Source organism: Athene cunicularia (assembly GCF_003259725.1).
Source record: "Athene cunicularia isolate RWA chromosome 3 unlocalized genomic scaffold, athCun1 chr3_part1, whole genome shotgun sequence".
Taxonomy (NCBI): Eukaryota; Metazoa; Chordata; class Aves; order Strigiformes; family Strigidae; genus Athene; species Athene cunicularia.
Window position 1 is genome coordinate 53,676,991 of NW_020799097.1, and position 24,974 is coordinate 53,701,964.

Below are 24,974 nucleotides of genomic sequence, written 5' to 3' on the forward strand. Positions count from 1 at the left end.
CCGATTGACTTTCTTCCAGATCTTGACTCTGAATATGCTGCTTGTGAATATACCATAGATCAGTTTTCCAGTTATGCTGTTAGTCTGAACAATGTGGTATGGTGGTTGCTTCTCATGTACAAGGTAAAATTAGGGTTTACTTTCCCTATTAAATGCACACATGCATGAGGGGAGAAAATGAGTGGAGTTATTGAATTCTTAAAATACTGACTATGAATTTTAGACAACACTGGAGGTGTTCGATGATGGTGAAATGCTGGGAAATGTGTGTCCAGATTTACAAAGAAGGAGTTCTGGGAAACCTTACTGTATATTCCCTAATCTCTGGTCAGAAAGACTCTAATTTAAGGAACTCTTAAAACCATCCCTAAACTTATGTATGTACTTAATTCACTGATGTACAGAAGTACTTAGAGAAATCAAACGAGAGAAAAGAATGCATGAAGTCCTTACTGCTAGCTGGCATTTTTTTCTGATTGTGTAAGTCAAGAAACTTCTTTCAGTGTATGATCATCACAGAAAAAGTTACAGGCTTTTTTTTTTTTTTTTTTCGTTTTTTTTTTCTCTGCCCCCAGGTCTAAAGGATCATAGAGGCTTAAAAAAACCTGGGTTTCTTTTTTTTTTTTTTTAATTATGAAAAAGCAGCTCTTCTCAACAGTTAGAAAAATGACATTGTGTTTCAAACATAATGTACTGGTTTGGCTGGTTTTTACCTCCTTCCTTTCTAAATATATACTGTTGCATGGTTTTCTTATTTATAGATGAGAATATGAGTAGACTTGAGTATGTTTGGATAAACTACGGTCCATGTTTCTTTGTATGTGTATATGTGGTGAGAGACTATGTAGATACAGTAAAAGTATTACCAAACAAACCACCCTGTGATGTGTGTAATGTGTCCTGTAATGATTGGTTTACATCCTAAAAAGGGCAAAGCTTACTTGCAAAATGCATTAAAATACTATGAAAATGTCATCTTCCCTTACGCTCTGTTAAAGCAATTATGCTATGGACTGTAATATATAAATGTAGGCAGTAACAGGGTGCAATATTATTTTTACCCTAGGCAGGAATGCACAAGAAAAGAAGTATTTCTTGGCCAAAGATGCTTGCTCCCAAATTAATTTTAGGAGCTGAACACAAGCATCTAGAGGGCCTGTGTACCCCGTCTGTCAAGGTTATCTCATTGTCTATGTACATATTAATGACATTGTTAAATCAAGATGTGGGTCTCTAAGGTTTTAGCAGCCTAAGTTTCTGTTAGAAAATTTTGGCATCTATAGGTAGGGAGCTGTGGGGAGAAATAAAAGGTTGCTTTGTACCTCAGCTTCTTACGAGTTTTATGACTGAATCCTGTGAAACAGGTTTTTCCATGGAAAAAAGCTTTTCATATTTGTTTTTAGGTTTTCTTTCCTTCTGTCTATTTCTCCTTTTAATAATTGAAAACTACTGTTCATTATTTACATAAAACTGCCTCTCTTGGGTCTGCTTTCTGTAACCTTTCCCCTCGGAGGAATTCTAGGAATTTGCTGGCTTTCCTCAGGGGGATCCTGGCCTTGTTTTATCTGAGACTTCAGGCTAGATAGTGGTAATTTTTACAAAGTAATTTACTATGTTTAAATACTTGCATTTAACCTCTGCATAGATTTGCCATTTGAGCACATTTTGAGAAGTCATGTACATAGGAAAACGTGTGCTTTAATTCATTGTTCAGTCTTTTTGGTAGCTGACAGTAAATCTTCACATGTGAAACTGCGAGCCCCTTAGAAAAAAAAAAAAAAAAATTATGATGATGATGATGATGGTGCAAAAACCCTAAACGCCCTGAAGGCAAGGTATTTCAGCTGTTTTTCTAAGGCTCTGCCACTTTCTCTTTTTTCTTTCTGACTTGTTCTTTTTAAAAAAAACAAAACAAAACAAAAAACGAGGACGTGTCAGAACCAGAGGCCTCAAGCACGGTATAAAATGACCCCAGCACAAACCTCCAGCATTCCTCATCCTTCCCTCTCCAGCTGCTAACATCAGCCAAGGCAGCACGCAGGCTTGGCTGCCGGCATCACAAGCTCCCTGGCTCTCGCGCTTCCTCCCCTCCTCCCGCCCTTCTCCGCTTGCCAGTACAGTCAGCACTGCTTCATATTAGGCACCACTGCAATTATTTGAAATCTCAAGTACAAGAGCTGTCAGTGTGTTCCTTCACCTCGTATCAGCTACTAGAAGGAAAGATGTGGGAAGGAGGGGTTTTCTTCAAAGTGTACAGGTTTTCCTTTAGGATTAATTGCTCAGTAGCTATTTTGTCTGAAGTATTCATATAATTTGAAAGCCACCTGGACAATACGTGGGGTTCTTTAAGTCTAGATGGAATTGTATTTCCTAGACAGCATCCTGAATTGTAGTGTTTCACAGATTAATTTTCTAACTCTCTCTTTCATGTCTGTCTGCCTCAGGATATTTCAAAGATGGTTTGGCTGCCACTGAGACTTGGAGATCTGATGCCACAATGAGGACTCACACACGGGGAGCCCCAAGTGTGTTTTTCATACACGTGGTTTGCTTCGCCTTTGCCTACGGTGCGAGGGAGTACCCGGACACAATGGTTCCTTTCGTCAATGCCAACTATGACAGCTACCCCATGCTCTACTTCTCCAAAGGGGACGTGGAGGCTCTGCGTCTCCAGGCTGCCACCACGCACCGGCACATTGCGGCTCGTCTGATAGAGGCAGTGCAAACGATGCTCTCGAATCCGCTGGACTACCTTCCTCCCTGGGACCCCAAGGAGTTCAGTGCTCGGTGGAATGAAATTTATGGCAACAACCTCGGGGCCCTGGCGATGTTCTGTGTGCTCTACCCTGACAACATCGAGGCCATCAACATGGCCAAGGATTACATGGAGAGGATGGCGGCTCAGCCTAGTTGGTAGATTTTTGTCTTTTTTTTTTAAGTTGCTCTTACTATATGAACTGCTTGCAGTTGGAGGAGTGAATGGATGAGTGAATTGCTTGAATTATTTCAGATGTTCTGACATTCACTTTAACAGTGACTAACTTGCCGAATGCATTTACCTGCATTTGGGCCAGCAGTGACACACAGCTTTTCACCTTCACTGGACTTACCCTGTGGCAAATTAATGATGAAATGAGCAGGGTTCCAAATCTGATTTGTGGTGAGAAGTGCTAAAAGTGTTATTTTTTAATGTCTTTTTTTCCCAAACTCCTACATATCTTTTGGGTAATTCTTCCTGAAGAAGAATTCAGGAAAGGGGTACCTATGAAAAAGGTATAATTAGGTGTAGATAAAACTACTCTTGAGTGTCTCAGTCTGCTGTAACATCTGTCTGAGCTTCAGTTCAGACTTGCAGTTTCACTTGACTATATGGTCTGTGGCCTCTCCTTAAGACATACTAGGACATGATAAAGATAGTTGTCCCTCTGATTACTAGAACTGCCTGAGTAACTGGCATTTTGATGACATCCTCCTGGATTAACTTCACCTGGATGTGAGTTGTCATCCACAAGTTACTCTGTTCTCATGCAGCACTCTTTCTCTGTGGACAGAAGTTAATGTTCTCTCTTTATGGGTAAGTCTCGCAGTTGGGACCCTATCCTTCTCCTCATATTCCTTTTTCATACACACCAGCAATTTATCTCACTTTTTCTTTCAGGCAGACACATTTCCTCTGTGCCGCTGCAGCAGTTGCCACTCGGTGCACCTTGCAGACTGGCACGAGGTTGCTGCCACGGTGAGGAGGTCAGAGGATGAAAACATGGGCTTTGCCATGAGAGTGGCTTCTGCCCAGGCCAGTGGAGCTTTGATGAGGCACTGCTCCCCTCTGTCGCAGCCTCTGTCCTACAGCTCCATGGTGGCAGCAGCTCAGCAAAAGTCTGAGTCAGGTTTCAAGTCAGCACAGTAAGAAGCATTAGCTGTTCAAGATGTATTCATTGCTTGAACTACTATTTCTTACCTTCTTTGGGTTAAGACCAACTAGTAGTGTCCTATAAACGGCATCCATCCATGGACTGTCATTGGAATTATGCTGGATTTGAGCTGGCATAATTTGGGATCCATATCTTCCTGATGGTCATTATTTAAAAGGCATTGAAGTTTTGGGGTTCCACTGTAACAAATATTAAAGCAATGAATGTCACAGAAATACAGGAACTAGAACAAAAGAAGTGATGCGAGACAGAAGCTACACACTGGGCTTAAGTTATGTGCATGTCACAGAAGAGAGGACACATGGCGGCTGGGAAGAAAAGTATTGGCACAACAGGATGGTGGTAATTTCCAAAATCTTCCACTGAAGCATAGCAATACAAAGCTTAAGTCTTACCTCCAGAGGCAGTCTGTGTGTTCTCCTGGCACACTGGCAGAGGGATAGAGCCATACAGAGGTGAATCCAAGAACGTGTAACCATCTCCAGCAGGACCTATGGTCTGCTCCAAAGTCAACATCTTCCTCCTAACCAACTTGCTGTGGTTCGTGTAAACACATGGTTACATGGCCATCTGGTTTAATGCAGTAACAAAGAGGAACAAGTAATATTTTGATCAGTGGCATTTATTTATGTCTGTCTCCAGTTTCCTACGTCTCACTCACTGTCTCAGTAACCTCATTTCAGTTCCATGTGTCCTGTGATTCCTGCCATGGATTAATTGTGGTTCCTCTGTCCCTTGCCATAATGCTGTCCTTTGTCCTAGTTGACCAGATACCAATCAGAACTGAGCAGATATCTTATTTCCACTTGGCTTTGATGATATTTTCTTCCCCAAACTACTGTTTTTCTCAAGCAAGTATCTTGCATTACCTCGGTGAAAGAGAAGCCATGCTTCATCTTTCCCTTCTGATGTAGACATGTAATTCAGCAAACAATCAAGGTCTAATCAATGTTCTCTGCTTTGCAAAAGAATTGGGTGCAATGTGCTTAGTAGGGGAAATACAGAAAATCGGAAACATAGGCAATAGGGCTGGGGTAAGCTCCCCTTTGTATAACCTCCAACTGGTCACTTTTTCAAATACTGTGACAGAAACACAGATCTGATTTCCATTTTTGTTTTTCCTGAGAGATTATGGCTGAATGCTGTCAACATGGAGTTGACACTATAGCCCCCTCAGTGATGGCGGTAATACAGATCCCTCTCCCTTGTCCAACAGTGGTTTTCAGGAAAGTGTAGGAATGTAACATCTCTGAGGCATGTACTGCTCTGCCTGGCTTTGCCCAAATAGGTCAGAAGGTTCAGAAGCTGAAGGAGTGGACAGACAGATTAAGTAAATCTGTTTTTTCCTAAGACACTCAACTAAAAATTACCAGAAAACAAGTTCCTGCACACACTTCTCCATGAAGGAAGAGACTGTGAGAACAAACATAGCAAATAGAGTTGTAGCCTGAGTGTTACTAGCACGTGTTTAAATGTTACAGCATCTAAAGCAGTGAGTAAGATTGTATGTGAACTGTTCTGGCAATGTCACAGTAATGGAATTAAAAAAAAAATTAGTTGTCCAGTCTATTTAGGCATGTTTAGTTTCCCTCAGACCCTGGGGAAAATATCATTTTCAGTGATATATTACAAATGTTACCCTTATTAAATAATTTGAGGGCATGCATGTTCTGATGAATAGGGTGGAAAGAAGGAGCGGTTTTGATGTCGCCAAAGTTAGGAGTCTTGAATGTTCAGAGACTCATCTGCCAAAACTCCTTATGTGTCAGAAAAGAGGGCTTGTCCAGAGAGGTATCAGTAAGATAAGTAAATTATTCTCTCTCTAGACTTCCGCTATAATGTAGGTGCCTAGACTGCCACGTAAATTGCCCCAAAATGTCTTTTTATCACTGACAGATTCATCAGTGTTTGTTGGAAAGTTAAATCTGGTAATCATATAGATTCCTTGTTGGCAGGTTGATTGTTTTAACAGTATAATCTGGATTTCTTTTGACTTCTGCTGACATTGCATTGACTTAAAATAACTAGAATTAAAAAAAAAAAATCCAGTTGGATGAGTCTCTTCTAATTTTTGTGGCAATATTAAACCAAATTTAAGCCTTACCAGAAAACAAAAGTGTATTTTGGTAGTTTGTGCAGTAGTTGGATAAAATAAATACAGTTTAAAATGTCACTGATTATTTGTCCCAGAATGCTAGGAGACTGAGGAGATTGACATTTTAAATTTCATCTTTACATTAGCGAGAATCACTCAATAGTCCAAATATGGTTCAATATCTCAGGATACATTTATGAGAAAGTCTTCTGGTAATTGATACATGTATGGAAGAGGCATGTAATTAAGCACTTTTGTCTTTTTTCGTCTATTACAATAATTATTTTATATCACATAATAAAGTACACTCTTAATTGAGTTCCCATTCATGTAGGCTAACAGCTTGAGCCCTTTGTCATAACAAGCAATGTTGATAGGCGTGCTGCTCATAACAGAGCATCCGTAATTGCTACATCCTGGAGTAGGTTTACATTTTAAAATAAACAAAGGGGCAATGGCTAATAGCTAACTATAACAATCACCCAAAATAATATGGGAACGGACAATGTTCTGGAGACTAGCAAGAGCAGGAAAATGTAGTGCATTAATGCTTCTGTAAAAATAGATTGGTTTTCCTGGGTTTGATATCTAGATGCTGCCTAAGATCTTAGGGAAAGTTTGTCCTTATGTTAATGCCGTATTATCTTATTTTACAGAGAACAGAGGATATAAATGCATTTTCTGGCATTTTATCTCTGACTGGCCCCTAGAGCACTCCCCACCAGAAGTGTGTTTTTGGCCAAGGGGATCTGTACTCTTGATTCTTTCCATATGGTGCCTCGGCCCGTTCCTGCACTGAGCAGAGTGATGTAATCGGAGTCACACATTGTGCAGAAATAAGAGTCCAGTCAAATCCTGTGCTTTGGACAAAGGAGTGAAAAACTCTCTTCTTTACTAAGCTCACCTTATAAACAAATGCCTTAGAAGTTCACAAATTCTGCACTCTTCTTACAGCAGGACATATTCCCATTTGCAATTGCCAGACAAGAGACTGCTGTAATTTATTTTTTTTTTTGCACATAGTCGTCACACCGTTTTTAAAGTCAAGTATGTTACCAATGTGCAGTAAGGTGTGGGATTTGACAGTAAGCCTGGCTCTGTGGGCTTCATAGGGCAGATAATTGCTGTCAAGCATGTGCAAACATTCCAAGGAAGTAGAAGCCAGTAAGGAGAAGCTAACAGGAGTCTTCAGCATAACAAATCTGTGACCTTTCTGCTATTTCTTATTGACCAGCAATCCTATAGACTTCTGCTAATCCCTGTTTATTAGAAGTATTGGAGCATGCTATGGGACCATTGCTGTTAGTATCCAGATAGTGCTCAGTGTTGAACAACATGGATTGCAAAGTAAAAATACATAAATATAAATAATTAAATGTGTAGATAAACGTATAACTATAATAAATTCACATGAGCCAAGCTGAAATCAAGTGAGTCTGTGCTGACACCACAAATTTAGAACATCTGTTTGACTCCCAATAATCAACCAGCAGTCACATTCAGAGAAAACTTAGGAGGGTTTTATAAGACTGTGGCATAGAAGTTAGTATCGAAGAAGCTTGGGGGATGCTGAGATAGTCTCCTATAGGGAGGAAGAAAAAGAAAAGAAAGGGCAGGAGGGTGAATTTGCTATCTGGAATATGTAAGTATTATTAAGTTAGTAAGTGAAATATCAAACCCTCATACTGTTTTTATCTTTTTCATATGTAGCATTTAAAGATAGAAATGGTGAATGAAATTTGAACGACTAGCTGGGTTTTGAAGAGTTTCTTTTATACCTTTTTTAATTGATAGGATCTCTAGGAGATAAATTAGCACTGAAGTTCTGTGGTAGCTACAGGGAGTTCACTTTGTGGTATGCCTGGTATAAAAATTTGCTGCAACAAGAGCTGTAGGTAATCTGTTGAAATAATAACATAACTAAATTTCTGTGTCTGCTTAATATGACACTGAGAACTACTAAACCAGACTCAGTTCTTGTTTATTAATGTGTCAACACAGAAGGATCATGATGGATGCTGAGAGTGAGCCCAGTGTGAAAAGGACTCTCTTGTGATCAAAGCCAAAAATGAGAGAAGAGGATCTGAAAGAACCTTTAGAAGTGGCAAAATGTTTATAGACCTATGGGGAAACAGAGAAAGAGGATAGAAAGTAGATGAAGGTTTCCAAAGGATTAAAGTTTTAGTTGCCTTCTCAACACTAAGCAGTACAATTCTACTTTTATAGTAAGTTCTTAAAACTTCTGAAAATGTTGTCTATATGCTACCTCTTTTTCCCATATTAATAGGAATGTAGCCATTTACATTTAACCACTCCTTTGCCTGTCTTCTTGTGAACTGAGCCACAACGAACACAAAGCACGTCAGAGTGGCTGCTGCCGAAACATGACTGGTAAAGAGATAAAGGCAAACTTGTCATGTTTTATCTTAGACACTGGAAATATAAATCATCAGTTTTTCAAGGACATTTTTTATTCTTAACATTTTTGTTGTTGCAAATGACCGAGCACTTAGATTGTGCAGATAATGGGGGTTTTGTTTTGGCAAACAACCAGAAAAATTTGGAAAGGGTGAAAGATGAGAGGTTGTTTTGGATGAAACAGATTTTTTCAAGGATTCTTCTTCTTTCTTTCCAAAACAAAAATTGGATGATATTGTTCCATTAGTGAAGAAAAAATCCCATTCGAGCACAAGTAAAAATTTTGTTTTGGAGGCTTTGTAAGAAAAATACTGAAAATTGAGTCTAGTTTATAAAACAAATGTTAATGTTGGTGGTCTCATTCCCCTTGGTAGGTATGTATACTCCCTCTGCCCATGGAAGAATAGTTCTCTCCTTTGCCTGACAGGAAGTTTAAAGCTGTATCTCCTTCCCCCAGAAGTGGATCAGAACAATAACAAGGGTCTGTGGGTGCCAGAGCATTGGCATTCGGAAGACTGTGCAATTACACAATCAATTTTAGGATCAAGAGGTCAGTTGGCGCCATTACATGACACATCTGCATCCACACTTGACATTTAATGTGCATTAAACTCAACCATGCTGTTAGCTACATACCAGCTCTGAAGACAGATTGCAACAAAATGTACTAGAGGGCTGTCCTTGAACTAATTTTCACCTGTAAGCCTTTAAAAAAGAGCCCTGACTTGTCTCCTTTGCATCCACCTAGTGAGAGTGAGTGATTCAGTACTAAGGAGGGAGTACTGGCATGCTTCCTTCAATCAGTAGCTTAATCTGCCCTCAACCTCCAGGAGTTATTCTGCAGTAAGTAATTTGTCATGGGAAAGTTTGGAGCATTAAACTTTAGGATGTGGATTACTTGTGTAATATATGTGTCAGGGTGTGCTTAATGCTTCATTTTGCATGCAGTGATGCCGTATTACATATTGACATAAAGATTAGAAATCAGATCTCACATTGCCTGGAAGCGTGTACTATTTCTCTAGTTAGAGAGTGTTACTTTTCCTATTTACTTCGATCTGTTTTTAAGAACTGGATACAAAGTGAAGGGAAGGCGATTCTAAGCATCCCACAGGCCATGATCAGGGAACTCACTTAAGGAGGAGAATTTGATTTAAATCCTGCCTTGAACTGGGCAGATAGTGTTTTTTCCCTCTTGGAGAAGTGCTAATACTTAAGGTTTCAGTAAGGAAGTAGTTATTAGTAGAGAGAAATGAGGGGAAAATAGAGAAAACTCTTTCTACTGAGAGAAAAGACATTAGTAGCGTTGGAGGTGTTGTCGGGAAATGGAGAGGTTGTGGTAATCTTAGCACAGTTTTTATTGTTGGTTTTGTTGTTGTTGATACTGCTTTTTACTTCCCATCCAAAATTTTATACAATTGTTATACCTATTTAGAGCATGGAATCCCATTTAGTGAAGGTAGTATGTACACCCTTAGTCTTGGACAATGCAGTGCATGAGTGATGGTTCTTGATATCATAAATTGATGATTGAAGCACTGAGTGTTACTGCCCCCAACCATGTTGCACTGTGCTGAAATTCTCAACACATGTAGAAAAACCATACTACTTATCCATAATACCAACCTTATCCACGATGTCTTTATTTCAACAGTTTCTTCATGGAGGATTTATATCAAACTCTAAATGTTTAAAATAAAGTAACAAAAATATTTTATATGACACAGATGAAGAGAACTTAAAAGAACACCCCAGGCCTGTAATTTTCCTGTGCCATTCACAGAATTTGTCCAGACAGCAGTTTTCTGTGCAGAACGATGCATAAGGCTTTGGATGTTTATGGACTTTGATCATTAGGCAGCAAACCCATTTGGCACTTTTTGCTCCTTTATAAACCTTCTCAAATTTCCAGATAGGCAGTTCTTCCAAATACAAGTATAGGTATATAAGCATGTAAAAAAAAAAAATTCTTTGTACTATCTGTAGGGGTGCATTTATGGTTTAGCCGTTATTTTAAAATGTGGTTTTAGAATTTTTAGAACAGTAGCGTTTGCTGAAAGCGTTTACAACTAAGTAGCTGCTCTGTACTAAAGAGTCCATTATAGATAGTCTTGTTTTTAATATCTGATGCCTTTAAAAGACCAAAGAGGCTAATGCATCATTGAGGTAACGGTTACTTGCTGTCTTTAGACACAGTTAATTGCTAAGCTGAGGTTCATACTATGTGATGCCAGATTTCACTCCTGAGATGCTTAGAAAATAGCTGATTTTCAGTGCAAAGCATTGGCATGTTTTTACCTATCTTTATTTGTATAAATACACACAACTTTTCTCTAATATTTCAGAGCATGGTAGTTAATATCCCTGAACACTCTTTTTCAGCATATGTTTGGTACAGGCCTACGGTACCATGCTTTCCCACGGTTTATCAGCCAGGCTGTTTACCAGTTCTGACACTGGAGATCCATTTGAAAAATGAGAGCGTAATTTAGATACAAAAAGCATTTAATGCTTGCTACTTGACCATTCTTCTTGTGAATCATGTTCCACATGGTTTGGTGTACATTGCTTGGTTCCAATGAAATTCAGTTAATGGAGGTGCACTGATTTATATCAGCTAAAGAGTTATTGCTTTAGGAGAGCTTAATTTTAAGAACAGATGTTGGCTGTGGTTTTGTATGTTTAGAAATGAGGGTCTTTAAATCGTCATCTTTAATTTTCTGTATTACTTGTGTTATCACTGTTAAATTCTATGCAAGACTTAATATACAGAATTGCAATTGAAGGGAAAATGACTTAGTCTAACCTGAGCTGGGTATCTATGCCAGTATGTAGGCTTAGAATGCCTAACATAAGGTTTTTTACACTGAAAGGTTGGGGTTTTTTTCTGATGAAATCGACAAACTAAATGCAGTCATAACTGATGGATTTAGCACTTACCATGTAGAAGAGTGCTTTCTATTTTATCAGAAGTGGTGTGAAAAGGACTAATACACACTCTTATAGTATAGAATTTTATTCAGTATTGCATTCAAAACCAAACATAAAGTTATCATAGATCTTAATTTTGAAAGTTACAGTAAATCAGTTCCACTGTCAAATCCCATTTAAGATGAAGTCAGGTAAAGATCATTAAATATCTTTAAGCACATTCTAATTAGCAGTTTGTGTGTTGTCATAAGGATACTGAACTTTGAATTAAATGTTTTAAATTAACTCAGATTCTTTCATGGTTCTTTTCTTTCCCCCTAAAGTATCGCTTAGCTTCAATCACTTTGTAACTGTTCCAGGCAGAGCCCTTTAAAGTGATATTTCCTGTACCCATTTGAACTCCGATTTCTGAATGTGCAAAGGTTTTGTGAAAAGCAAAACTAAAAATACTTCGGAAATTAGGATTCGTGATATAGCTGGTCAGACGTTTGTTCATGTGTCAGAGGATTTTTGACAGTAATTGCGGTGTCAGGGTGTTGCATATAACAATTACAGGATGCAACTTTACTTCTATGTATAGGACTAACAACATTTTAAGAGCTTTTTCAATGATAAAGAAAGATGAAAAGGCAGAAATAGAGATGCAGAGAATTATCCGAGATTGACAAATAATCAGTTAATTCAAATTTCAATTTTTGTGCCTCAGTGGCACAGTATAAATAAATCTGGAGAGTGTGAAGAGTTTCTTGCCCATTTCAGCTACATTTTCTTCCAGTTTATCTGAAAGTATGGAAAGAATGAGCATCTAGGAAAAGCATGCAAATGTTTTGGCTTACAGGTCTGTGATTTTGTGCACAACAATTAAGTGATAACATAAGTAAGAAATTTTACTATACCTGGATGGAAGTCTTCACTGATAAGTTTAGAGTTTGAACCAGGAAAAATATGATAGAGAAATGTTCCCAGTATTGACCATAAAGAGCAGCATGCGGATGTGGAGATGATGAATAGTAGATTTTTAGGACTTTTTTTTCCTGATGCTTTGACAGTTACTTGTTATCACAATTATAGCTGGCTGTCTTAATATTGTTCAGAACCATTTTCTGTAAATGACTGTCTCCTAACCAAGAAGCAAAATTGTGCAAACAAAATAATAAAAACCCTGCTTCAAAAAAAAAGTCAAAACCTGCTGCTCAATGCTGAATACATTCATGTATTTAATTTAAAACCTGTGAGATAAAGATTTAATTTGAAAAAAAAAAGAAAAATTATTTTATAACTTCACCCAGCAGAAGTTGGCGTTGAAGCTGACAGAAGGTGAGCACTTAGAACTGTTGGAAATTCAGCTAATCAAAACGCCTACAGAGGCTTTCATTGCATACAGGTATAAATGTGCCAAGTTCATTGATTCTTCCAGTGTTGTTAAATATACTGAAATAAAAATTACAGGTAATTTTTCTCACTTGTATATGTTGCATTTTATCATAGTTGCAGTGCCCTAGGCTGATGGTTGTAATTTCTATGCGTTTTGTTCATGCATTTTGAATGCAAATAAATTCTCCTATATCAGAATGAGGATTTTTTTTTAAATCTTGCTCTTTTGGTATTTTTTCTCATCTGGTTGTTCATGCTACTGCTTACATGAATTAAGTTGAAATCATCTTTATAGAATCATAGAATAGTTGAAGCTGGAAGGTGCACATCTTAAGGATCACGGCACAGTTTCCACCGATTGCAGTAGGACACTCTCTCATCTCAACAATTTAAAATTCATTTCCAAAATAAAAAATATATTGCAAAGACAGTGAAAGAAGAGAACAACCATGAAAACAACTGATGATTTTTAAGTTTATCAAAGATTTTTTTTCACTGACATTTCCTTGTCTGTAAATCCCTGGCCTGAAAGTACTTGATACACAGCATATGCTTGATTTAAGAGAAATACTTGTTGTACACTACTTCCACCTCCATTATGAATTTTCTTGGTACAAATTTGATATTTTGCTAAGTGCAGTGTAATTATCGGATACAAGCCGGTAGTTCCTAGATAATAATTTTGAGTAGTGGCATCATTTAACCTCTATTTTATGTTAAACACTGGGTTTTTTTAATGCTACTAATTTCATTTGAACTGTAATCATGAAAGTAAATTTCACCATCTCTGCTTCTATCCTTGAATGCATTTGAAAAATGAAGAAACAGCATGGTGAGTTATGTTATTATATTTGCTTTAAAGACAACTTCAGTCCCATAGCCATCATTCAGGAATTTATCAATATTTGGCTTCTTTGGAAAAGTTTGTTACAGATTTTTGAAGGAGTATAAACTATGGGATATTGCTTTCTCACAAAAATGATGTGAATCTTGCTTCAGATAAATAGATTCAATTTCTGTACAATCAATATTCTGCATATCCGTTTCTCCTAGCAAAACCTAGAATATTGCAAGCACTGTTTTAATATTTAACAACTTAATCTTTCTAATAAAATTAATGAGCGTTGAAGGTTAACATTGTTCATACTTGGGAAAGAAAAAAAGGGTCTCAGAGACTTGGTAAGTAGCTTACTACTGTGTTAAAATTCAACATGAATTGTCTAGCTTCAGAGACATTAAGGCATACACACCTCACAGTTTGGTAATAGAGAAAAAATAAGTCGGTGAAACTCAATTAATTGGGATCTTTCTTTATTGACAGGCTAGTGAAGGATGCCCCGTGGGATGAGGTCCCTCTTGCTCACTCCTTAGTTGGTTTTGCCACTGCGTATGACTTCTTGTACAGCTGTCTTAGCAAGACTCAACAGGAGAGATTTCTTGAGGTAATTGCCAATGCCTCGGGATATATGTACGAAACATCATACAGACGTGGATGGGGCTTCCAGTACCTTCACAACCACCAGCCTACCAACTGTGTGGCCCTGTTGGCTGGAAGCCTGGTTCTGATGAATCAAGGTATGTGCTAAACCATAGGAACATTTTCCTGAACTGTTTCAACTCACTCAGCCATTTATGCAGCAAAGTTCAGGAACTGGTAGAAATGCTTCTGAGAGTACAGCAGTACTAGGTTTGCCCTTTTTCTGCCTAGAAAAAATTAATTTCCTGAATAGAACAAAACTCTTGGGTGGATGTACAAGGTATAATATATATGCATGTGTACCTGTCTATATAAATGTAGTTATCTAACTGATTCTGAAATTCTTACCTTGCTGTTTGTAAGAATTACAAATCCCCTTGTGTATAGTCTATCCAGTCCAGATTTACAGACAGTGTCTTTCAGGGTTGGTTATAAGTAAAGAGCAATGCACTTGGTCTTCTTACACAATGTATTAAGGAGGTCAGCAGTCAGAAACACCCCGTGCTCTGAGCTGGGAGATAGACAGCAGGAGGATAACCTGAAATTTCCTGTCCTGTCTCCCTGAGAGAGCTGCTAAGGTGTAACTTTATCCACCTAAAGGCCACAGCTCAGGACCTTTCTTTCCAGAGTGCCAGGTGTCATTGTCGTCTTTGCTTGGGGGACTTAAATCCGTCCTTCCCAGTTCCCAGCTGAATAACCTCATCAGTTCGTTTTGGCTGCTCTGCCTGTGAGCTATCCCTCTCCTCCTGTCTGAGTGACACACAGTGTAAACGAAAGTGCAAGTCAGAGTCAGAGGTAGAGAACAGATGAGAAATCCTGACGTGAAACCCCAGGTGGAAGTCATGGAGTCAGCTTCTGCTTTTATAAGAGTCTGTCAGTATTTTATCAAGTGATTATTTAATACGTGCTACAGGTATTTTGAAAGCATGATGCCCAGTGGAACTACTTACTTGCTGCAAGTCAAGGAAAATGGAGTTTCTAGATGCTGATGGCATTGACAAGCAGTTCCACCCTGCCAAGTAAAGGCACATCTGCGCAGTGTTGGAGCTTTCAGATGCCCAAAGAAGTGTGACAAAAAACTGTGGCATCTACTGTGATTGGGAGGTCATCTTTTTGTGTTTGTCAAAACAAGCGTATTCACTGATATGCCTATGCTGAAAAGCAGCAAGAGTATGTGTGGAAGTTATTCCCTTTCCTCCTATCTTGCCTTCCACAAATTGAAGACTCAGACCATGTTTATTCAGTGGTTTTTGCTGAGTTACTCATAATTCCATCCTTCTCTGAGCCTCCGTTGGTGCAGAAAGCTGGCAGTTTGCAAGATGACTCTGCTTTTTGTTAAAGTATAGACCATAAGCATGTTTTGTGCCAAACAATGGTAACATCACAAATAAAGTTGGGCAATATTTCTTTCACCAAAGGTTGGTGGGGGTTTTTTGGAGGGGAAAAAAACAAGCAAATTCAGCAACACATGAGCAATTTGAAAATAGTGGTGATACTTCAAATGAAAATAGGTCAAAACAGACTGTCTATTTCTAAATAAAAATTCAGTTTTCAATATAGAGCAGCTTTATTTTTTAAAAAGAATGGAAATTTAAATGTAGTTTTTCTGTTGGTTTAAAATTTAAAAAGAGGTTTTTTAAAAATTCTCATTCCAAGATTAAAGATTTTGTCTGAAGGAGAAAAAAGAAGGGAGAGAGAAAGGGAGTGAACACATTATTCTTCCTGCATCAGATGCACAGCAATTGCCAATAATGTATCCCCATGTGGACCTTTCTCCCAAAAGGTTTAAATTCCAACTAATAATTTTAAATACAATTCAGCTATTGAGGCATGCAGAGACTAACTAGCCAGCTTAAAAACATGTAAACATTGTCACTGGACTGAAAAATGCAACTAATTGAAAGCAATTCTAGGCACACACATATATTTAAGTCTTTGTAGTTAAAGTAAACAGTCAGATATTCAAAAAAGAAACTTGGGTAAGGCCTAACTTGATATAGATACTGCTAATTTTGGGTGAGATTTGTTCTCGTTGTGTAGCCTGACAGTGTGTTGAGTCTCTTTTTTTTTTTTTTATTCTAATGTATCATTATTCTTTTAGCGTACTACAAGTACGAGGTTATAGCATAGATATACACTCAGTAAACAGAACATACATGCATGTATGTGCATATATATATATGTATAAAGATAAAAATACCATGTTATATTCGGGTTAACTCAGACATTGCAGTTTTTTCTCTCTGTGTTAACTGAGCAGGATTTGACAGCCATGACTAGTAGGATGTCTGAATTGCTCATCACTCTGCTGAGCGTAAATGCAGTAATTGCGGCAATGAAATGAAACAGTCCTAGTAGTGGGTTTGAATGTAGCTCGTACTCCCTTGCCTGGCACGTGCGCTTCATTCAGCAGGCACCGCTTCACCACGTAATGGGGTGTAATGTGTGCCAGCTGAGCTCTGCAATATGGTAGAAATAAGTGTGGTTAAATCTGTGTCCAGACACTTGAGTTGGGTAGACGCTAAGTTGCCATATAGAAGTGCAAGGCAGTTTGCCTGTTTAGTCCTACCTGTCTTGCCAGTGATTCCAAAAGAAAATAAGAGAAGGCGCATAGCCTTTCCTCTTCTGGGATCCACATGCTGACTTCTGCAATACATAAATGCAGTGCTGTGGCTCTCTTGGTCCTTAGTGGAGGCAGACAAACCCCGAGAAAGTCTCCTCTCAACCTCTTCCCAGCTCTCAAATTGTGTAGAACAGACTAAAACAGTAAGATCTCTGAAAGTCTTTTCTTTAGATGAAATATAACTGTTTAGGTCTTGCATATGTGGAGGCTGAAAGCTAACCCAGTTAGAAGATTAATTTTATTCTGGAGTTGAGGAATCTGCATTTGGAATTAACCATGCAAAACTTTTCCAAAGTAACTTCTATTTGGATAACCTTTTAGGTTGCACAGGAAACTGAAAATGTAAGCAGAAGAGAGCATGTCTTAAAATAGAACATGAATTAGTAGAACATCAGTTAACTGCAGCTCAAATGTGAACTTCTTTGTATTGTTAAACTCTGAGGATCTCCTTGCCACGCTGGTGATCATGCCAGTGAAAAAGGACTGATTAGAATATTTGTATTATTGGAGCCCTCTAGTGGGGACTGTAAGATTGTTTTCATATGGCTTTAATTTAAAATACAATAGTTTTGGAGTGGCTCTTCCCTTTTTGCATGTCGTGAACACATTAAGGAAATTCTCCTTTTAAGATGGAAAGTAAGTCCCACATTATTAGCAAATGGTGTTTGATAGTTTTTTCTTGCTCATGTGACCTTGCTTTGCTGTGTTTAAATACAGTGGCTTATTTTTCACCCTAGAACTACAGAGACGCTGCAGCATTAGGTTGTATTATAGAGCTCTGGATTGCAGATTCCTTGCTGTAAAGGATCCCGCTGTGGGAGTACAGATGATGCAATCTATGATCTATGGTGTTGTATTCAGATTTGCCATCATCTTTTTTCTTTCAGGCTACCTTCAGGAAGCTTACTTGTGGACCAAGCAAGTGTTGGCAATCATGGAGAAGTCAGTAGTCCTGCTGCGGGAGGTCACAGATGGCTCCCTCTATGAAGGGGTGGCCTACGGCAGCTACACGACCAGATCACTGTTCCAGTACATGTTTCTTGTCCAAAGGCACTTTGATATCAATCACTTCAGCCACCCCTGGCTCAAGCAGCACTTTGCGTTTATGTACAGGACTGTTCTGCCAGGTAGGTCCTTTGGGTAAATGAAGATGAATCTTCCAGTTCTTGTAGCAGCAGTAAATTTCATACTTGAAGTGACCATTTTTAATTAACATTGTACTTGGATTTTTTAAAATAACCTTTTCCTTGGATTTTACCTTCATCATCCATCGAAACAGTGACATCCTTGTTTATCACTGCTTATTAAAAAGCATTGTTTATTAAACTCTGGCTTTTAAAACCAGTCAAAATATAGGAACATCATTTGGGAGAAAAAGCAATGGTTCAGAATTTGATTTCTGGTTTTCAGAGTTTGAAACAGATCTGTTTCTGGGGTTTTTAATTTGAAAAATAATATTCTTTGAGATTCTAACTGACTTTTGCCTTTGCCAGAAATCATCACACTAAAATACTAAGTGAAAGAAATAGAAAATCATGAAGCTAGGGTAGAAATATCAACAAAGTATAGACAAGTTTTAGATGATCACCAGTTTTCCACAAAACATTGAAATAGAGTTTTATACTATTTTTATTAAAGTATTTTTCATATGGAAAATGTAATTGACTCAAATGATAGGTTTCTCGGGGGGGGGGTATATGAGCCATTTTCTTTTTTCAATGTGAGAATTAAACAGAAATATCCAATGTCACTGATGGGTCAATTTTCCAGGCTGTTTAATATTCCTGTTCTTTTGCTGGATCTTTCTGGTTTTTCACAGTGTGTTTTAGCATCTCTGATTTGAAGTCCTGGCTGTGACTGAAAGATGGAGGTGTACAAATATAAAAACCATTATAAGTTAATGAATATTGCTGACCCCTTCTAGATTTCAGAAGAGATCTAGTTTCAGGCAGCCTTGAAAGTTTTCAGTTACGGTTTTCTGTTGCTTATTTGCAGGACAATTCATTAGGAACTTAAATTGTTCAACTTCTGTTGAAAAGACAGTGATGACTTTATTTGCTATAAGAACCCCAGATCTAGTCGTGTATGTAAAGGGGGGGCTGAGTGCAGCTTTGGCATGCCAGCGTAGGCATGTAGGGAATTGTGGTGACTCCATGTGAGACCTCAGGCATCTAATGGAGAGAGGTTCCTAAGAGCAAAGTGAACTCATGCTAGCTGTTTCAGGGTGAAGCTGATTTTTTATTTTTGTTTTCCTTGGGAGAACCTCTGTTTTCTTGCTTTAGAGAGTTTGGATGGACGTAGGAAAAGTGAAGGCTGTAAAGAAAAAGTTATCTTTGACAGATTTGAGTGAGGAGCAGAAGCGAATGGTACATTGTTGCCTACATCTTTTGTAGTACTTTGTAGCCAACAGCTGAAGAAGAAAGGTGAGTATTCAAGTTAGCTACAGTAGAAGGAAACAGTTCCTGTGTAACCTGTTTATGGATCATTTACAAGTAGGTCTATAAACATCTGAAAAGGCTGTTTCAATTTGTGTCCGTTTGTACTGCTTGGCTTCACCGTCATGCTCTACAAATGCATCTTTGTATGTTTATTTGTTCTTTCTTACATTCCTTTTCACTTTTTCCCAAGGGTTTCAGAGAACTGTGGCCATCGCAGATTCCAACTATAACTGGTTCTACGGGCCGGAGAGCCAGCTAGTGTTTCTTGACAAATTTGTCATGCGCAACGGCAGCGGGAACTGGTTGGCAGAGCAGATCAGAAGGAACCGAGTGGCAGAGGGCCCAGGGACACCATCCAAAGGGCAGAGGTGGTGCACACTCCACACTGAATTTCTCTGGTATGAAAGGGAATTAGTGGGCTCAAAAGGAACCTGACAGCTGTTTGCTATTAGTGATAATTTGTTATCTTTAGATTTGTACTGCAGAAGCAGAGATCAGGCTGGCCATGTGCAACCCAGAGAATCATTAGGCTCAGAAGAACTTCTTTGCTTGGCATAGATGCACAGTATTTGTTGCCATAGGGAACACCTTTGTCTTGTTCTATATTTGCTTTTGTGTTTTCCTTCCATTGTCTACTGCTTTTATAGAATACAGGCAGTTCCAAAAGGACTCAAAATTTACCCACATATGTTCTTTGCTTGATTTGGTCTATTCTAATGGTTTTTAATCCTGCTGTGTTCTTTAAGAATTAATTAGGTGAATATTTAAACCATAGTTTTCTTCTAAAAGCTCTAAGTAATAATACAAGCTTTCTTTTAAAAGGTAAAGTAATGCAGGCAATAAGGCTACTGTTAATTGATTTTGCACACTAACTTGTAAGTTATGCTTAGAAAAAAGATCATGATAGATGACTAGATCCATATTTTTCATGTAGTTTTCAGCTCTGATAAATTGTTTGTCAATCTTCTAAAAGTAAGAAATGAAAAGACCCAAGAGACTTTAGATATAAATTCCTTCTGTGTTGGAGACAAGTACATTTTTGAAGAGTCAGTCAGCTCTGTTTCTCTTTCTTACAAGAAAAATATTGAATATATACTGGTTTGCGTTTATGATATGCACATTAGAATGCATGTTTATTAGGCTCCAAGCACCCCTCATCTTGTTACTTGCAAAATACAGAATCTCTCCTCTATAACCCCATTCCATCATTCTTTTCTCCTGTGTCTCCATGGAAATCTTGGGAATTTATACTTCAAAAATTCTTTTTGATGTCAAAGGGAAATAGCATCTAAATATAAATAGCATCTGAGTGAAAAAAAAAAAGATCTAAATATTCAACAATTGCCTTTTCTTACTGCTGCAGTGTCGCTCTTGTGATAAGCATGTCCACTTGCATTACAGTGTTAGGAAAGAGGTCTGCTTTTAGGGGAATCTCCATCAAGAACCGCTAGATATAGAGCAGGCTCCTGATGCTGGTTGGAATTACCCGAAGCCATATGCAGGTCATGAGCTGTGATTGTCTTGGCCTGACAGAGGCCTCTGGTTAGTGTAGAGAAAAAATCTGATGAAGAGCTGTCTAACAGAAATATTACTGGGCTTGATGATGGTTTGGTTTATTTTGATTGCTTAAAAACAATGCCAGAAGGTTAGGCTTTGTTTGCCATAGTTATGGGGTGTTTTTTGTTTGTTTTATATTCTTTAGATCAAATAAAAAATATATACATTTTAACTGTTTCTGGAATTAAGACCTCATTTTAAACCAAAGGTCTTATTTCTTACAATTTATATAAGAAAGCCATGCAAATTTTTCTTCAACCTAGTTGGAGAAGGAAACTAACATACACTAAGTGACATAAATCATTAAAATTTATCCTTTGAAATGCCTTTACATTAATTTTTAGGTTATTGCTGATTCTGTTTGGAGACTACAGACCTCTATAATCATCAGTTTGGGGAAACAGATATTCTGCTTCTCTTGGTTAAGTAGTCAGTAAATAGGTGCAAATGTTGATGTCTAGTGCAAAACAGACAGTGTCTACAGCCTGGTCCTAATGTGCCTTTTTTAAAGATTTGAGTTGCAGTTGGTAACTTTATATCATCAGACAAAACATGGCTAGTTTGAAATTAGTGGTACTCTTATTTTTGGACTGCAGAAGAATTGCTTGCTTTAAATATGAATTAGATGCTTTCAGCTATTATTCAGTAAAAAGCACACAACAAATTTGTATAGGGATTAGTATGATAAATATCATTACAACTGTGTAATTAGTTTGTTCAGGAAGCATATGCATGGGCTTTATATTGTTAGTTTGCTCCTCGATGTAAATACTGAATCAGTTTTTCAGTTTAGTACAGGTGCTGATAATGGAATCAGTCGAGTGATTTTTAAACCCATTTTCCTCATCTTTTTGGCAGGTATGATGCAAGTTTGCACTCCATACCTCCGCCAGACTACGGGGTTCCTAAGCTGCATTATTTTGAGGACTGGGGAGTGGTAACCTATGGAAGTGCTTTGCCAGCTGAAATCAACAGGCCTTTCCTTTCCTTCAAGTCAGGAAAGCTGGGAGGACGTGCAATATACGATATTGTTCATAAGAACAAGTACAAAGAGTGGATCAAGGGGTGGAAGAACTTTAATGCTGGCCATGAACACCCGGACCAGAACTCCTTTACTTTTGCTCCCAATGGTGTACCTTTCATAACAGAAGCTCTGTATGGGCCAAAATACACCTTTTTTAATAATGTGTTAATGTTTTCCCCTGCCGTATCCAAAAGCTGCTTCTCCCCATGGGAAGGGCAGATTACAGAAGACTGTTCCTCAAAGTGGCTTAAATATAAGCATGACTTGGCTGGTGACTGTCAGGGACGAGTGGTTGCCGCCATGGAGAGAAGCGGGGTGGTTTTTATCAGGGGAGAAGGAGTAGGTGCATACAATCCTAAACTGAAGCTGAGAAAATTGCAAAGAAACCTCATACTTCTCCATCCCCAGCTTCTTTTGCTAGTGGACCAAATCCATCTAGAAGATGACAGCCCCCTGGAGGCAGCAACCAGTTTCTTCCACAATGTGGATGTGCCTTTTGAAGAAACAGTTGTTGATGATGTCCATGGGGCCTTTATTAGGCACCGTGATGGGATATATAAGATGTACTGGATGGATGACACTGGCCACAGTGAGAAAGCTACCATCGCCTCAAGGATGTATCCCCGGGGCTACCCGTACAATGGAACAAACTATGTGAATGTAACGACTTTCTTGCGGCACCCTGTCACGAGGGCCATTTACCTTTTCATTGGGCCCTCCATCGACGTGCAGAGCTTCACCGTCCGTGGAGATTCTCCACAGCTGGATGTCTTCGTTACCACCAGTGAGCATGCCTACACGGTGTACCTGTGGCCCGTTGAGGATGGGTCCCGCTCTACCTTTGCACAGGTTATTGCAGACCGCCAGAAAATTGTCTTTGACCGAGCCTCTGCCATTAGGAGCTCCGCAGTGCCAGAAGTGAAGGACTACATAGGGATCGTGGAGAGGAACCTGCAGCATTTTAAGCCTGTTTTCCAGCAGCTTGAGAAGCAGATCTTGTCTCGTGTACGCAACACGGCTAGCTTTAGGAAGACTGCTGAGCGCCTGCTGAGGTTTTCAGATAAGAGGCAGACGGAGGAGGCCATTGACAGGATATTTGCAATCTCACAGAGGCAGCAGCAGCACGGCAAAGCAAAGAAAAACAGAAAAGTAGCCAAAGGCTACAAATTTGTTGATGCCGTTCCTGATATTTTTGCACAAATTGAGGTAAATGAAAGAAAAGTGCGACAAAAGGCACAGACTCAAGCACAAAAAGAGTTGCCTGTAGATGAAGACGAGGAAATGAAAGATCTTCTGGATTTTGCAGATATCACTTATGTGAAGCACAAAACCGGGGTTTCAATCAAAGGCCGATCAGGGCTGGCACAGATGGTGACAACTGCTCGAAGTAGTGCCCCATCAATATCAGCTTCTTACACCCGCCTCTTTCTAATTCTCAACATTGCTATTTTTTTTGTCATGTTAGCAATGCAGCTCACATATTTTCAGAAGGCCAAGAGACTGCATGGCCAAAGATGTCTGTATGCAATACTTTTAGTAGACAGCTGTATATTATTGTGGCTGTATTCTTCCTGTTCTCAGTCACAATGTTAGCAGAAGACCTCTACTAGTCGACCAGTTTATGGTCATATACATCTATGCAAAAGCATTAACCCTAATAGGGCCAAATTTTATCTTCTTTTTTTCTGAAACATTCCAAAAACAGCTGGGGAAAGATTGGTTTCAGACCAGAAGGGATAGAAGAACAGGGCAAGCAGTGAATATCTCAGAAAACTAAGTACTTAATAAGTACTCTTCCTTTGTGTTTTGAGTTGGGCCTCACATCTGAGGGTATGTTACACTTTGTTATCAGAGTTCAGTAATGTAAAGTTGTAATTAATTTCTTGGTGAGGAGAGCCCTCTTCATAGATTTGTTTCTAAGGGCTTTCTTTTTTATACAGAATTGGGTTTGCATTTAGTGGATTTTCATTTCAGGCTGCTATGGATGTCTCTGGACATTCTCGTAAAGAAAGGACATTCAAACACAAGTATGCAAGGCAGATCTTTGAAGTAGAATTCATTTCTCTCTGCCAAACCAAAGAATGCTTCAATATGGGATGCTCCTTTATAATTATTGCAGACCCTTACATCATGTCACCTCTTCCATGCTTTACAATCCGACACGGTGGGAAATGGCAATCATGTCAATACTTGCCAAGTGAGAGGCACATTGCTTAGTAGGCAGAAGCAGAAGGTAAATACGGGGCTCACTCAAAGTATAAAGGAACACAATTCTCAGGAAAAAACTATCTTTCAGTCAAGTGTAGACTGTAGAAGGATGAATGCCATAGGGTCTGTTTTCAGTTTTACAAGGCAGGGTTTCACAAGTTTTCCATAGTTTGAAGCATGTCTTAGTAGGGAAATAATGTCTTCGATCACTGCCCTTCCATATGGAATTGTAAAAAATACAAACAAAAAACCAAAGCAATCCTATGGTAACCTCAGCAATTGCCAGTATGGAAAAATAGGTATTAAGGATGTATTTAATGTCTTTTTTTCTGTTCACATGGCTAGAATCAGAGGACAGTTAAAATTGTGTGAACAGTGTTCTCTATAAAGCACCAGAAGGGGTTCTGCAAGCTCTTGGTGGCCTTGGGTCAATTATTTGGGGGTTAGTGGTAAATGGAATCATGTGGTTTATGACAAAAATAAGTTTGACATCTCCACATATATTCCCTTCTGTTAATTAAGATGATTTCAAAAAATCATAACTATTTGAGAGAATGGAAGCTCTATGGAATTGGGGTGTATCTGTCTGTCTTTACAGAAAAACAATTTTTCCAGTACATTTGCTAAATAAAAACATTATAATTGTTGCTGTGGAAAAGTTGTTTTTTCTTTGATTAAAATATTTTTTCATGATAATTATGGTAATTATGTTCATCAGCACTTTGTTCAAACCACAAACCTTTGTTTTCCTTCCTTACACCCATTTGGGTGTTGGTTATCTACATTGTTGCTGTTAAGCTTTCTGTGAGTCTGTGTGTTGAAAATTTGATGAGCTTTCCTTGTCTAAACATACTCAGGGAACAGACCAGAACATTTTCACTAGGTTCCAGCTACTGA

At 38.5% G+C, this 24,974-nt stretch overlaps 1 protein-coding gene across 2 annotated transcripts; it reads left to right on the forward strand.

The window, feature by feature from the left end:
* Nucleotides 1-2,448: 2,448 nt before the first annotated feature.
* On the forward strand, nucleotides 2,449-24,725 carry DSE (dermatan sulfate epimerase). Of its 2 annotated transcripts, none has more exons than XM_026845573.1 (5): nucleotides 2,449-2,913; nucleotides 14,072-14,325; nucleotides 17,738-17,977; nucleotides 19,479-19,686; nucleotides 21,704-24,725. In XM_026845573.1, exons 1-5 carry the CDS (start codon nucleotides 2,498-2,500, stop codon nucleotides 23,460-23,462), a joined length of 2,877 nt encoding a protein of 958 aa, XP_026701374.1. In that variant the 5' UTR covers nucleotides 2,449-2,497; the 3' UTR covers nucleotides 23,463-24,725. The 2 variants fall into 2 exon arrangements, with proteins under 2 accessions (XP_026701374.1, XP_026701375.1); XM_026845574.1 differs by having other exon boundaries at nucleotides 2,801-2,909.
* Nucleotides 24,726-24,974: the final 249 nt, after the last annotated feature.

What these genes read in the sequence shown, in the direction of transcription:
- DSE (XM_026845573.1), top strand. Translation starts at nt 2,498, where the DNA reads ATGAGGACTCACACACGGGGAGCCCCAAGTGTGTTTTTCATACACGTG. An exon ending in GTACAGGACTGTTCTGCCAG is followed by an intron (nt 17,978 to 19,478) that starts GTAGGTCCTTTG and finishes CTTTTTCCCAAG; the next exon opens with GGTTTCAGAGAACTGTGGCC. An exon ending in CTCCACACTGAATTTCTCTG is followed by an intron (nt 19,687 to 21,703) that starts GTATGAAAGGGA and finishes TCTTTTTGGCAG; the next exon opens with GTATGATGCAAGTTTGCACT.